This window comes from Conger conger, chromosome 6 (genome assembly GCF_963514075.1).
Source record: "Conger conger chromosome 6, fConCon1.1, whole genome shotgun sequence".
In the NCBI taxonomy this organism is placed as follows: domain Eukaryota; kingdom Metazoa; phylum Chordata; class Actinopteri; order Anguilliformes; family Congridae; genus Conger; species Conger conger.
In genome coordinates, this window is record NC_083765.1 from 60,848,802 (window position 1) to 60,864,125 (window position 15,324).

Below are 15,324 nucleotides of genomic sequence, written 5' to 3' on the forward strand. Positions count from 1 at the left end.
GATAGCTGTTACTGGCAAAATCACTACATTACTGATAATATGCATTTAAATTACCATATGTCTGGTTTCGTGTCTGTTATATTTCAGCTTTGATTCAGGCTTACTAGAGTTGTGCACTGAAAAATAAGTGAATGAAAATAAAATTCCTCGCCATTGCGCTTCTCAATCTCACAGCAAGCAAGAAAAACACAGAGGGAACATTGAGTGTTCCAGTGATATGTACTGCATCTGTCAATCGCCACCCGGCCTGGGCTCAGCGTGGGTTCTCTCCGACTCTGGCCTCCTGAGTGAGCCCAAGGTTGTCAGCGTTCTGAAGGGATATACTCATGCAACCTTCCGCTGTTATTGCTGACAACAGAAGCGACTGTTGATCCAGCATAGTCCCAGAGATGGCTGATATGTTTTCCTAATTGGGTCACAAATTAGTTTGCGTCAGTTGTTATGCAAGAAAACTGCTAATCCAATATGCTAACCGCACTGAAGCTTTATATTCACAATTTATCAACCACACGCTAATTAATAATTTGCTTATCAGGCTCACTAATCCAGAGCGATTTACATAGCTTTCATTTTCTACATCCGATACTAACAATTTATGAGCCAGATACGTATTTACTAAAGCGAATGGAATGCGTAAGGGAACAACGGCAGTGCCCCACCTCAGATTTGAATCTGCAGTGAATTACAAGCCTGCCTCACCTCTGTACAACCCCGCCAACCAATAAGCTAATTAATTCTGTTGTATCTCACGTATCATTCAAGGTTCAGATGGGGACTGCAGCTTAGCATTAGCTGGCAATAACGAATGATATCGTTTGTTATATAAACGGTTAAAAACCCTTCTGAGAGTTTTTCGTCTCTGGGAAGTTTCCTCTGCATCCTCCCCTACAAAAGCCAATACAAATATTTCTCAGAAAGACATAGGCTACCACACCATCTTTGTACAGAATTCAGACACCGTGAAGTCACTCTCATGCGCAAAATCAATAGTTTGCTGGTCAAAAACGCATGACAACTGAGTTTACAGAAAATAAAATAATGCTTATATATATACTGAACACTTTACAGTTCAGTTTCCTTCGTGGAAAGAAAGTACGGGCCTGATTTGCTAATACCTTTAGCATGTGTAAAACCATTTAGCACATGCTAAACCAATACTATGACCGATGACTGGTCATATTGTTTGTTTTGTACCAAAAAGAAATGGTTGTGTTATTAGTGTTACGCATGCTAAAAGCACTAGGTGTAGTGCTAAAATAATCATACCCTCCCTGTGCCAAAATAGATTAATAAATTGAATAAAGCTACAAGGTTACACTCCACCTACATGCGCAAACACTGGGGATATTGTCGCCTGCACAAACCCTGACTATCAAAAGAGGAAGTATAATTTTTTTGTATACACAGTGTACAGGCAAGTTTTCAATGATTAACTGAGAGCTGAGATTTATTGTGTTGTGATGATGTTTATAATGTTTTAATTATGTCTGCATGTTCACTGTAGGATACAATCAAATGTGGAAACTAAGTTGTTAGGTATTTTGTAGTGTGCGCTATTCAGTATAAGTAACAGAAATTTCCCTCTCTCAGAATCTCAGAATTAATCTTTATACCAAATATACAGTGTAGGCTCAGACAGGTGGCCAGACACCATTTTCTGGCTTATCAGTTTTGTTCCTGTGATTTCAAATGCTACTGTTATTTGTGTAAATGGCACAAATCTAATTTATTTTACTTTATTGCTAAATAAGACAACAATAGCACAAAAATAGTCCCAATGAGGTAAGATGTTGAGTTGTCAAGACTTGTCAAGCAAGTATCATCTGAAGATGCCAATGGAATAAGAAAATTTCTACGTGGCAAACATGAACTTAAAACAAGTTAATATTTTCTACTTGAGAAAAAAGTCTTATTACAAGACTAAACTGCTTGTTAAGACGCTCACTTTTTGGAGGGCAGTCTTGTGCCACAGCTGGGGGTAATGGGTGGGTGCTGAAAGGGGTCAGTCTTCACTCTGCACAGACATAGCCATGATGGACAGGGCAGGTAATTATAAGGGCCATCTACTAGGGGTGGGAGACACTTTTATTGGGATCCATTAGCCTGTTACCACCTCATTATTAACACTCACTGCACATAGGTATGGATTTTTACTTATTATCACTTAACCTATTTATCTATCCATCAATCAGCCACTATGCCTATTTTCTCTTTCTCATTCTCTCTCTCTCTCTCTCTCTCTCTCTCTCTCTCTCTCTCTCTCTCTCTCTCTCATTCTCTCTCTCTCTCTCTCTCTCTCTCTCTCTCTCTCTCTCTCTCTCTCTCTCTCTCTCTCTCTCTCTCTCTCTCTCTCTCTCTCCGTTTATCTTGATTTAGTTTATTGGGAATGGGGGTTATATTATCACAGATAATATAAGATATGACAACATTGCGTTGTGCCGTTGGTCCACAGTGGAATAGCACAGTGTTTGCTATTAGAATTTGTATTGAGGGCACTCTTTTGCCATCCTTCATGTGCTGTCACCTTTTTAACATTCTTGTATAATGGGTTGGAACTCTTCCACTTTCTGAACAAGCACCGTTTCTCACGCAGAGCCGAGTTCCCCTTCTGTAAGTTAAATGTTAGCCTCTTCCAGAAGGAATTCTGCAGCTAAGGTGCACTAAACGGAGCACGGTGTGAAGCAGATGGAGAATGAGCGCTAACTGCTGCACTAACTGCCACATATTAAAGACTGAGGAAAATAAAGAAACAAAACGGCTTTGCGATTTTCTTGTTTAATGTACACTTACTGAGCACTTTATTAGGAACACCTGTACACCTACTTATTAATGCAATTATCCAATCAGCTAATTGTGCGGCAGCAGAACAATGCATAAAATCATGCAGATACAGGTCAGGAGCTTCAGTTAATGTTTGCATCAACCATCAGAGTTGGGAAAAGATTTGATCTCACTGATTGTTGGTGCCAGATAGGCTTATTTGAGCCTTTCTGTAATTGCTAATATCCTGGGATTTTCACGCACAACAGTCTCTAGAGTTTACTCAGAATGGGGCAAAAAAACAAAAACATTCAGTGTGTGGTAGTTCTGCGGACGGAAATGCCTTGTTGATGAGAAAGGTCAACAGAGAAGGGCCAGACTGGTCAAAGTTGACAGGAAGGTGACAGTAACGCAAATAACCACACATTACAACAGTGGTATGCAGAAGAGCATCTCTGAACACACAATGCGTCAAACCTATAAGTCAATAGGCTACAGCAGCAATGTATTTTAAACTTAATACTTAATAATATGTGCTCACTCAGTGTATTTCTTTGGGGTTGACTTGATATTGTTTTCGATCAGTTAAGTTATACTTGGTGTTTTTTCCTCAGTGATATTTGTTTAATAATTGTATGAAGAAAAAGAAAACAAAGGATTTAGATTCACTGCCAACTCAATCTCATAACTTGCATTTATCTGAATGGTCAACACTGTAGGCTATGGACCAAATACATTGACAATGACACATAGTGGAATATGAATTTTTGTGTTTTTTTCAGTCATAATGTTTTTTTAACACCTTTTTGATGTTTCCGAAATTTCACTCCTTGCTGAAATTATAGTGACCACCTGAAGGTGGTGTCATGTGGTGTCTGCATACTTTTTGTTTTAGAAGCTAGAGGGCAGCAGAGTATTTCCATAGTGACAGAAACCCTTCGGTGAAGACTGATATAAAGCACAATATGTGATCACGTGTATGGAAAAGATTTGGGTTGTCAAAGAGAAAGAGTGCAATAAATTAAGTGGTTTGAGTTTTAATTTCATTAAATGCAATGAAAGCATTAAAATGATTCATACCACTATCTTTTCTGATAAAATTATACTTCCCTGTTGTAAAATCCAGCTATAATCAGCTCAAAATTACCATCTACCAGTAGCTTCAAAACATAGTTTGAGCTGGTCTGAGCAGCGTTATCTCAGAGCGTTGTAATCCCCTCCACTGCATCTCACCCAAGTAAAGCAAGAGCAATGGCTACCCTTTAAACTACTACTACAAAAACACAACCCTTAAGAACCATTGCTCCTTAATGTATGCCACTTGAAAATGACATTTAAGTACTTAAACGGTTGATGCTTCGTGGAGCTCCACAAATGTGAAGCATAGCCTCAGAACAATAGCTGCGGAAGGCAAGAAACTACATTGCCCACTTCTTTCATTTCTTGGGTTGAATTGTCTTGAAATCCTGAACCATACCCTTGTCAGCGCTAGGACTACAGAACTTAAAGGAAATATGGCCCGAAATAGAAACGAGAAGTCCATGGTGAAAGTGCACACATTGCTTTGTGCATAAATAGTTCAAAGGCACCTTGATTTAGAACAGGCTTGCTTGGTCAATCCTGGCCTATATCATCAGCCAGCTGTGACTGGGCATCTGTACTTATGGGACATTTGTTTGGCACAGTTAGTGCGATTTGGCTCAAGTGTGTTACAGTTCCTTAGCTTAGCACTACATAGGTTCCCCAAGTTGCTCACCGGGCGCACACAGGTTAGTTAAATCATAAGAAAAACGTTAGGTCTTAAATGTTGTGAGATGCCGCAGATTCTGTGTTTCAAGTTGACCAATCAGGAGGTGGTTCCATTTATTACATTTTTCTTGAGGGGCTGAGAGTTTCCAAAGCATTTAAAATTCACCCTCTTAAATATCAGTCTTGGCTGACACCAAAGAACTATGGCTTCCTATTTTACCTGGAAAGCTTAATTAATTTTAAGCACCATTTGGCTTTACATGGTTTAGTGTAATTGCAAGTTATTGATTAGTCACAGTTCCCTCTCAATAAAACATTTTTTCAGCTATTTGCTCTTTTCTCTCTGATTTAGAATGCCAAGATTACTAGTTAGCTGGATAACTGCACTGAGTAAAACCCAGAGCAGCACTTTTTACTTCAGTCAATGTTCCAGATTTGGGGGATTTAGGGTGTACTCAGTGTAGTTATCCGCCTAACTTTGTGGAACAGTCCCCAGGTCAGGACTAGCTACCATCAGCCAGCCGCTGCTTTGTTTCTCTCATCAGTCCAGGAGATCCTGATAGGCACAACACACTTCATTCACCCATTCAATCAAAGGCAAGAATATCCCACCAACAAAAACTCAATGTGAAAATATGCACAGCCTCATCAGGCTCCTAGCCAGAATCAGCACCACTGAACTACACACGTTATGGTAAGCGCTGACCTGATCCAAATTTCATTCAGGAGCAGCAGGGTAGCCTAGTGGTAGGGTGTTCAACTGGAAACTGTTGCTGGTTTGAGCCCCCGGTCAGCATATAGGGATGCTGACCCGCATCTGGAGAGATGAAGTTGGGTCCCTAAACAAACAAAGAATCCCACTGTTGGGCCCTGGAATAGTTTTTTTAACCCATAAACTGCTCCAGGTGCTTCACCCCTGTTCTCTCTCTCGTCCTGAAACTGTTCTCTCTGGTATTTCTCCCAGGGTATCCTTGCAAAAGAGAACGCATTCTTAATGGGTCTCCCCTGGTTAAATAAATAAATAAATAAATAATAATAATAATAATAATTCTGGATGACTGGGAACATTTCTGCTAAAAGAACATTGCCACACTTTTTGATGAAACAAGAACTTCCAATTCACAACTGTATTGGAAAGATAATTTCAGACTTCTTTTTGCAATACAATAAGTACATGAGATAATGGAAACAATATATTTTATTTCAAAAAGGTTTTTTTGTCATAGAGATATAGTTTAAGTACATAGAGAGGTAGTAGCTGGATGTCTCTTACTCTTTTTTCCCCAAGTGCCAACCCAAAAAACACAACAACAACCAGCCTGCTCTGCCCTGGACTGAAGCAATGGTGATCCAAGCTACTGGATCAATCCATACAGTGCATATCACCACAGTGTAGCAACAGGTCTGTGATTGCCAACGCAAGTCTGTCACAGTTTCAGTTTACTTAAAAGATAATCCTCCCACCTGGCACAAAGGCAAACACACACACACACACACACAGGCACACATGCGCGCAAACACACACATACACACCACACACACATACATACACATACAGTATATTCACACATTGATATATCCTTGAGAAGCACCCGCAACATGAAGCAATAAATGTGTAATATTCTTCTCAGAGATCTAACAAAATTGAGATGAAAGAAGGTGATATATGAGCCAAAAGAAATATAGCTACACCCAATTTTAATTTTTAACAGCACTGTAAATAAAGTTTCCTGTGCAGATTAACAGCTGGATCGAGCTCTGAGACATTTAAGCCAGAGTGAAAATACAATAATATGAACTATGAGTTGTTTGAAGATGCCAGTTTCACCAAGATGCTTTTTTCATTTTTTTAATAAAAAATAAAATAATAATAAAAAATAATTTCTTATTGGTGTCAGTTAACATGACCTATAAACATGAATCTGTTTTTGTAACTTCTGTAGACAAGTTGTCGATTGGTACTGATATGTGCTGACACATACAGTACTGTGCAAAAGTCTTAGGCACCTGTATAACCTTCTGCACAGATAAGATTATTTCCAAAATAATTCAATGAAAGGTCCTAAATAAAGGTACTATACATTTTACAATACATTTTAGGAATTTGGCAGAATAGTTAAAAACTGAAGCGAATCAATATTTTTTGTGACCACCCTTCGGCGTTAAAACTGCATCACTTCTTTATGATAGCCAACGCTGTCCTGCAGTTCTATAAGACAATGAGGTTATTCCAAGCATGTTGGAGAACTTGCCACAGTTCTTCTGCGGACGTTGGTTGGGTCCTTGCTTCTGATCTCAGACAGCCTTGATCAAGTTTTTATGTAAAAAGTAGTCAATTGCTTCCAGTAATATTTTACTTTTTAAAATTAAATTCAAAAATGTCTCTGTAAAATTAAATCTTTTCCAAATGAATATTTGGAAATCTCAAATGTGTTTTATACTAACACACATAAACAAATAAACATATATATAATAAAGTCTAGGGTGCCTAAGACTTCTGCATAGTACTGTACATCAATATATGTACTGAATATATACAAAGTCAATCAAAAGGAAACATTTTATCCAACATAATCCCTCATCTTAAATTCCCTTTAACATATTCACCTTAGTATTCCAGTTACATCATTTTAACTGTGTATTAAGTAAATAAATTTGTAGTGAACAAATAATTGCAATCATTTTCAAGCTGTACATCTTTCATTTCAGCCTTACCCTTTTCTGACACAATTGTGGAAGGCATCGTAAAAATCAAAGCTGTTTAATTTCTTAGGAATATAAAAATTAAAAGTGACAAGTCTATTTAAAGCACTGGCATTATACTTATCATGAAGTATTTCATAAATATTCAAGTTCTCGGACCAGACTCGCAGACACAGCTTAAGCCATGAATGATACATAACTCAGTCCACGACTAAGCTTAATCAGGGTCTATGAAACCGGCCCCTAAAGTTTTAACAGCTTTTGGAAGCTATTAAATGCTAAACGTGCAGGCATATTGTGTACATACAGTAAAGGCATTTGACATTGTTCTTTATGACAGACAGGCAACAGTTCCAAAATGGCGGTCAATTCCAATTATCAGCATCCATCCGGTCATCCTCTTCCTCATTGTCCTGTCTATGCGCTGAGAGCCCTTGGGTGTAACGCTGGCAGGATCAGTTGCGTCCTGAAGCCAGGCTGTAGAAAAACTCCCCGCTAGTGCTAAAGTCGTCATCATCCTCGTCATCGTCCAAATTATTCAGAAGTGGGGCAGCCGAACTCTTGCGCCTGAAGGAAGAAAGACACAAAGCAGAAGATGTCATTTAACAGTGACGTTCTGGGAGTATGGCCCATCCATACCAAGAACTATAACTATAGCCATAACGAAGCCATCCACAAGGATGAACGATAATGTCCTGTAAATAGCCTATGGCTATCATCTGCACTTTCTAACATGACGCCCTGTAAATTTGGATGGAATTTGATTGGCTTTCAGTGTTTTATTGTTCCCTAGTTGTGGTGTGCACTCCACCATCCACGTTAGAACGATTTAGAAACATAAAACAATGTATTTACAGTTAACGTTCTTGGTGTGGATGGGCCCTAAGGCTCCAGTAAACAGCAGCATGCTACCACAGGATGTCTCGTTGTGTGTGTGTGACCACACTCGTGTGTGTTACTGGATTGCAGGGCAGGTCTTTTTGCATGTGAAGCAGTGACAGGTGCTGAATGACTGCAGTACAGGCATGGCTGTGTTCAGCTGGGTCTCCATCTACATTACATCTTTATTTCCGTCAACAGCTTTTTCTACCCATTTCCTACACCTAAATTCAAAACACGGAATCATAAATGTAAACCTGTCCCATCACTGCCACATACTTTGGCTGTTGGTTTGGAAAGGTGTGCAATAGCATGAGCCCTACAAACTGCATGTGGCTAGTTGCTGCTTCTTTTCAACCTGTAAACCGCCACCTGAGCTATGCAGCCATTTGAAAGGACCGACCAGAAGAGCCCCTATCCCACGCTGAAGCAGAGGGCACCCTGCTGACTGAAGCACTTCGGAAACCTCCCCTGGTGGAGGCTCGGGCCAATCACGCGCAGCTCTGATTGACACCTGGCCAATCAGTGTGATGGAGGCTCTCTCACCTCAGCTCTTTGCGCAGGGTGTTGACCTGGCCCTGGAGCTGCTCGTTGGCCTCGGTCTGCTCATCCAGGTCCCTCTGCAGCTTCTTCCGGCCGTTCTCCAGACGCTCCGTCTCCTCCTCCGACTCGTCCATCTGCCGCTTCAGCACTTTCAGCTTCAGAACCAGCTGCAGAGGAGGCGCAGGGTCAGGGCTGGGCTTCTCAGTCACGGGACAAAGCCCAATCGTGTCCCACGGAGGGCTGAGTGCCCTCTCAGAAATAAAGCAACAGTGGAGGTACATTTTTGTTCTTAAAGGATCTAATTTCCCAAATGTACTCTGAAAATACAGTAATGTTCAACTGGCTACGGGTACTATTTTAGGCACAAAATTCTGAGAGTTTACGCAGGTTTTCATTCCAAAAAAAGTGACTACATCAGCTGATTTCACTAATTAAACACCTTCTACCAGAGAGGAGGGATCTAATTAGTGACATTGTGAAGTAGTGATTGGTTGGATTGAAAACCTGCATACTCTTGGGCCTCCATGGTACATGGTTGGGCAACCCTACTCCAGACCAAGGGTGGGCAATTCCAGTCTTGGAGGGCTGGAGGGCTGGAGTTCGAACATTTAAAGTATATTAAAAAAATTTACTGTCAAAGGTAGGTATTTGAAAATAAACTTTGGGATAAATGTTTGGATGTGGGATTTATCAAGTGCACAGTGGCTTTCATGCAGTGGATCTCTAAGTGCAACCAAACATGCTTCCTGAATTCCCAAACAGAATCATTGGACTGGACCCTTTCAATGAATGCCACACATAAAGAAACCATGGAAGAAACCATTTGGCGCACTGGAGGGGGGGGTTGGATGGTTACGCACTCTCCCACTCACCTGGTCTTTCTGGTCCTGCAGTGAGTGGCGCTCGTCCTCCAGCTGCATGGACACATCCTTCACCCTCCTCTCCAGCTTGCGGTTCGCCTGCAGCAGATTGCCGCGATCCCTGGAACAAAAAAATGGCATTGTGGGCAAACTCCGCCCCTGGCATTCTGAGCCTGGATTTCACACCATACTACAGAGCAGCCCATTTCTGCTACGCTACATCGTGCTGCACCGCGCTACACCCGATTTTCATACAAAACAATCCAGCACACAGATCAATACACAAACACAGGTGGGCAGAATCACTGTACATAGTGCAGTCAGACAGTGCATTTTACTGCTCTGTATACAGTACACACACACACCGAGGCTTTATCTTCAAACAGATTTGAAGCTGTCCAAACACTAATAAAATCTCACATGCGCTTGAGACGACCACAGATGCTTTAGCTGCCTTGAGGAGCAGAGCTTTAGCCGAACGAAATTGACCCTAGATCCTTTGGAAATGCATTCACACAAATAATGTGGGATTCATGAAAGTAATCGGATGTCAGTTTTTTCGTAGGATCCGAACGCACTTCACGAGCGGTCTCAGCTTCATATTGTGCGCAGAAATGAAAGGCACACGGTTGTAAAGCTTGTTTTGTGCGTTTACTATTATCTTCATTCATATTTTGATTTAGAGTGGAAAAAATATTTTAATAAGCCAATTGAATATTATAATCATTCATATATATGGGTCATGAATACAGGTAATCCTGATTAATTAATGCTTGAGTGGAGTTGAATATAAATCTCTTTATGTTTCTCAACCTGGACAGTCAGCTTTTCCTTGCCCTTCTTGAACAAAATAAACAAACAATAATGTTGAGTAATTTTGAGAAAACATCATGGCATAGAAGATGTTAAGTCCTAAATACATTTTAATATACATTTTAATGTTTGCAAAGACCTGTAGCCCTGTACAAGTAGCTGTAGCACACACAGTCATATAATGATAAACAAAAAATCTGATCATGTGTAGCCTACACAGTATTTTAAAACAACGTTTTTTCATCTTTTCTCGGCCATCTCTTTAAATTGATTGAAATTGATTTCCGTGGTCCTTATAAGGTAATTTAGGGGCGTACATTTATGCTAATCATGTTTTATGCACACGCTTTTTGTTTACGATTGATTGGTATTGGAACATATTCATCAACATCCACATGTGGATATGAAAAAACTCCTGTTTGATAAATCCGGTGGAATTTCTCAGTTTGTTTCCAATCACGCATAAATTTGCACACAGATTTTTTTTTCTGAGCCAGACAAAAGATTTTTTATTCCTAACCATTCCTTCCCGTTGTGTACCCAATGTGTGCTTTAAAAGCCCCGTAGTCAAACATTGGCTTCTCGCGCCCTTCCCATAGGAATCCATCAGACCTGGGTCAAATACATAATTGTTTTGGATTCAAATACTTTTCCACACTTTACTGAGACTGTCTGCTGTATTGGAACCCAGATGTATGAAATACCCTCAGAGTGCACCCCCAATTTCTGATTGGCTCAATTCCACCAGACACCGCAGTGTTACCTCTCCTCCACCTCCAGTCTCTCCTCCAGCTCCTGAATCCGGCCCTCCAGCTGGGTCACCACACCCTCCTTGGTGGATTTCTGAGAGCCCTCGAGATGATCCAGCCTGCCCTTTAGATCTTTATTCTGGGGGAGAAACACTCTCATTAACTCCACAGAGCTCTCCAGAGCGGCCGGCAGCGTTAAAGGTGACTGATGACCCTGAAATGCTCACTGAGTTTAAGTAATGGTCATGAGAGTATGGTCACAATTTCAGAAACCAATTTAAATGTGTGCACTAATTTGGATAGTGGTTTAATGATGCTCTATATTAGTGATGCTCTATGATGCTCTACATTAACTGGGCTCACTGTTTAAAGTGGCGATTTAGCTGCTTCTACTGACAAGATGGTGATTGGATATGGTGATTTAACCACGTTCACTAACTGAGATGGTAATATAACTGCAATTCACTTATTTGAGATGGCGATTTAACTGTGAGTGATTGAAGGCAATAACAGTGTTGTGCTGCATGAGCTTATGGCCAGGCAGATCACTCTGAATTACAGAGAAATTCTTATGAATTGCACTGCAAATTAATGGCAGTCTTAATAAACATTTTAGCCATTAATGACTCAAGATCTTTTGAATACATTTAGAGAACATTCGATTGTTGAGAAATTTTATCACCCCATTGGCAAATCTTGAAATGAACTTCCTTGCCACAGTGTTTTGTCTCATTTAGCAAAAAAGTAATCAAAATAAGATTTTAAGTATACATATAAGACTAAGCTACTCGTTAAGACTGATTTTTTTTTAGTTTTTCTGCAGTGAGGCAGAGAAACAGTGGGTGGAGAGGAAGACAGAGAGGACAGAATAAGTCAGACAGAGAAAGAAAGAGAAGGATACAGAAGGAGTGAGTGTTTTGATTTCCTCAGGCGTGGAAGGGGATGAGCAGGGCAGCCTACCCGTCGCTCCAGCGCCAGCTTGTCACACTCCAGGTCCTGTCGGGCAGCCCTTTCCTGCAGGAGCTCATTCCTCAACTGCTCCACCTGTCACAGCGAGAGAGAAGTCCGTCAGGCGGAGTGACTCATTCCCGCGAGGGCTGTACAGGGCCCGGAAAACGCCTTTCATATTTTTTTGGGGGGAAATTCCTGTTTGGTAACATTCCTTACGGGCATTGTCATGAGACGTGTTGTTACGCCTCTGCAGATCCAGTTCGCTGCTGAAAAATGTGTAATATTCAAGTAAAAAAAAAAAAAAATGCTAACGTTAACGTATCAATTATCTGCTAGTTATCATTAGAATCGGCCCCTCAATGTCATACAGTGTGAACTAGGGATGTGTACCGAGAGCCGGTATTTTTTGGTACCGGTTCCTAATTGGTCGGTACCAGAGTACCGCTAAAGATTCTGGACAAACTATACTGTTTTCGGTATTTTTCAAGAGTCTACCTAACCGTCGCGTAATTATGACACTCCCAACGTTGACAGGTTATGACGCAGCACCCTGTTGTTTACTCTAGTAGTCAATATGTCGGCCGTAAGAGCTAAGCAGGTATGGGCTCACTTCATCAAACTCAATGAATCCTCGGCTCAGTGCAATATATGCAAGAAAGTAGTTGCGTCAAAGGGGGGTAACACCAGCAACATCATGAAACACTTGCAGTCTACCCATAGCATAAAGCTGAAGGAGTGCGGCGTGTTAAACAACGCATCTACAGTTAGCAACCCGGCAGACGCTAACAACACCGTGCCCTCCTCCGTGCCGGCAGACGCTGACAGTGCTTCTTCATCAAGTCACGGTGAGTGTATGAATCATTAAAGGGGAAGTGAAATACTAGATTAAGTTAATAATTTACAAGATTGATTCCCAATATATACATTCTTAAAGGTTTAGGACTGCCAGTAAAGCTGGATTAAAAATAATAAGTAATTAAATGACCCTTTTTTAAAACATGCGCAGTGCCATTTTATCCGAGTGTATAGCGTGACGTCACTCTGTCCAGAGCGATCTCGGCTGCTGCCAGAGAAAGTAAATATGTTGCTTTTCCTTAACAAAAACTGTTAGGGATAAATGCGTCAGGAGAAGCGCCTCCCCTACACTGTTCTGTTTACACGTATGTATCTGTTGGGTTGAACATGTAGGCAAGGGCTTTGGTCATCTCCCTAGGTTTTTATTTTATTTAATCTCTTCTGAGAAGCATTTGTAATTTTAAATTAAGCTTAAAATTAACAAGCTGCCTGCTAGTTTTTTTGACATACCTCGCACTACACATGTTGACTTGCTAAGGGCTTAAAAGGCAGGTGCTGTAAGTTGTTTAATGATGTTGCTGGTGTTACCCCCCTTGTGGTAATAAAAAACGATTGAATCTTTTACCATCTTGTAACGTCTTTATTTTATACACTAAATTACACGCCGTGGTATCGATAAGAGTATCGATAAATACCGGCACCGATAAGGAGTATCGGTATTGGTATCGGTATCGATAAAATCCTAACGATACACATCCCTAGTGTGAACTGGCTTCAGGCCGGCCATTTCCTGTTAGGGCAATACACAGTATCAAGTCACATCCTGCTATTTTCAGGCTTTCAAGGACGAGGCAGTTCAGCTCCCAAAATGGAGCCAGCTTCACCGCCGCGTCAGCCACAGATGACCTCCGACTCCACATAACGGCTGGATGAAGTTTCCATGAAGTGAACAGATTATTCGGCAAACCGGGTGATTAAAACGTTCCCTCTGGACGAGTGTGAAAAAACCCCACTGCCGGTCCCTTCCTCCGACAAACGCAGGCAGTGAACTAAACGAGACGTGAAAGGAGCCATTCTTTAATGACATTCAATAGCCCTGATCCTGAGGCAGGGAGGGATGGAGGGAGGGGCAAACAGAGGAGAAGAGGAAGAAATAAAAAGGAGACAAATAATCGATACTGGATGTCGGGGCTCTATTTTTGTGATGAAAAGGCAGAATGGGTGATATTTTATGCCAATTAGAGGCTGACTCCGGCCTGCTGGTATGAGCGATGGCTGGGCTAACCGTTACACGCAGAGGGCAGCTCCGGGGAGCTGAGTGGACAGACTGGAACGGGGAGAGAGACTAATGTGCCCTGTGAGGGACAGCGGAGGGGAGAGAGGGGAGATTACTCTCATTTAGACAGCGGAGCGGCACCTGGTGCCTGCAGAGACGCAGGTGTTCCCCGCCCCCCCCCCCGTGCCTCATGGTGACCCCATCCCACCTCACGCCCCCCCCCTCTACACACACCATTCCTAACCCACACCGCAGTCTCCATGGCAACTCACCCCAGCTTCCTGCAGCATTGAAAAAAATGACTGTTTTAACAAGCATTTTTAGTCTTGCAATAAGACCTAAAGACTTTTTCTCTCAAGTAGAAAATACTAACCTGTTACCCTTTGCTTTACAAGTGAAAGTTTCTCACCCCATTAGCAAATCCTGAAATGAGTCAAACTTTCTCACCACATTGGCAGTTTTTTGTCTCATTTTGCAAAAAATAAATAAGTAAGATTTTAAGTCTAAATTTAAGACTAAGATACTTGTTAAGTTATTTTTAGTTTTTTTCAGTGAGAACCGACTGCGCAGCCACTTTGTACCTCTCTGCCCAGACCTACTGAACAAACAAAATGGCTTTTTTAGGAGAGGAAGTAACACCGATTTTGCAGCTCTGTTTCCCCCCAACCTTTTCAGCCACCATCTCCTTTGCTTGGTCTGGAGAACTTTTAATGGTCTTGGTGCCTTTGAAAGATGGCAAAGTAATGAAATAATACCCGTGCACACACTGCTATTAATGCTCTCTGGTCACGTATTTATTAAGTTTCGACCCGTTTGGTCTTCATCAGGCAATTTAACTGCATCTGCTGTTGACGTTAAATACTTTGGATGTGCAGTTGGCTCTATTATACTAGCCTTTGAAAGATGGGTCTGGTGTCAATTGCTCCATTTGAAGATATACTGTTGGTGACATCCCTGGACAAAGGTAGCCACAGGGACAGCTCTGAGGGGAAATTATACCCGCTGACCTCCCCAGAGAGCAAGAGAGAGTAGTGCTTTCTGCTTCTTATGCGATAGACTGGAGACCTGTGCAGGATGTATTCCTTCTTTTCCCCTAATACACACTGGCATAGGCACCAGCACCCCCCGCGACCCTGACCAGGTAATGGATGGATGGATGATTTTTAACAGAAGAGACAAAGACTCTCTTTGACCAAACAGGGGAGAGCCATGCCAGTGAGACGAAGGCTTCAGTCTCAATGTGTGA

At 41.4% G+C, this 15,324-nt stretch overlaps 1 protein-coding gene across 1 annotated transcript in view; it reads right to left on the minus strand.

Annotated features, from left to right (window-relative positions):
• Positions 1–5,689: 5,689 nt before the first annotated feature.
• The window catches only part of LOC133130439 (cingulin-like protein 1), a 44,436-nt gene continuing 34,801 nt past the window's right edge, over positions 5,690–15,324 (minus strand). Inside the window, exons 15-19 of the mRNA XM_061245040.1 lie at positions 12,017–12,100; positions 11,071–11,195; positions 9,507–9,615; positions 8,638–8,801; positions 5,690–7,779 (exon numbers count right to left, since the gene is read on the minus strand). Of these exons, the coding sequence (XP_061101024.1) occupies positions 7,668–7,779; positions 8,638–8,801; positions 9,507–9,615; positions 11,071–11,195; positions 12,017–12,100 (594 nt within the window). The 3' untranslated portion in view covers positions 5,690–7,667. The remainder of the gene's footprint in view (positions 7,780–8,637; positions 8,802–9,506; positions 9,616–11,070; positions 11,196–12,016; positions 12,101–15,324) is intronic.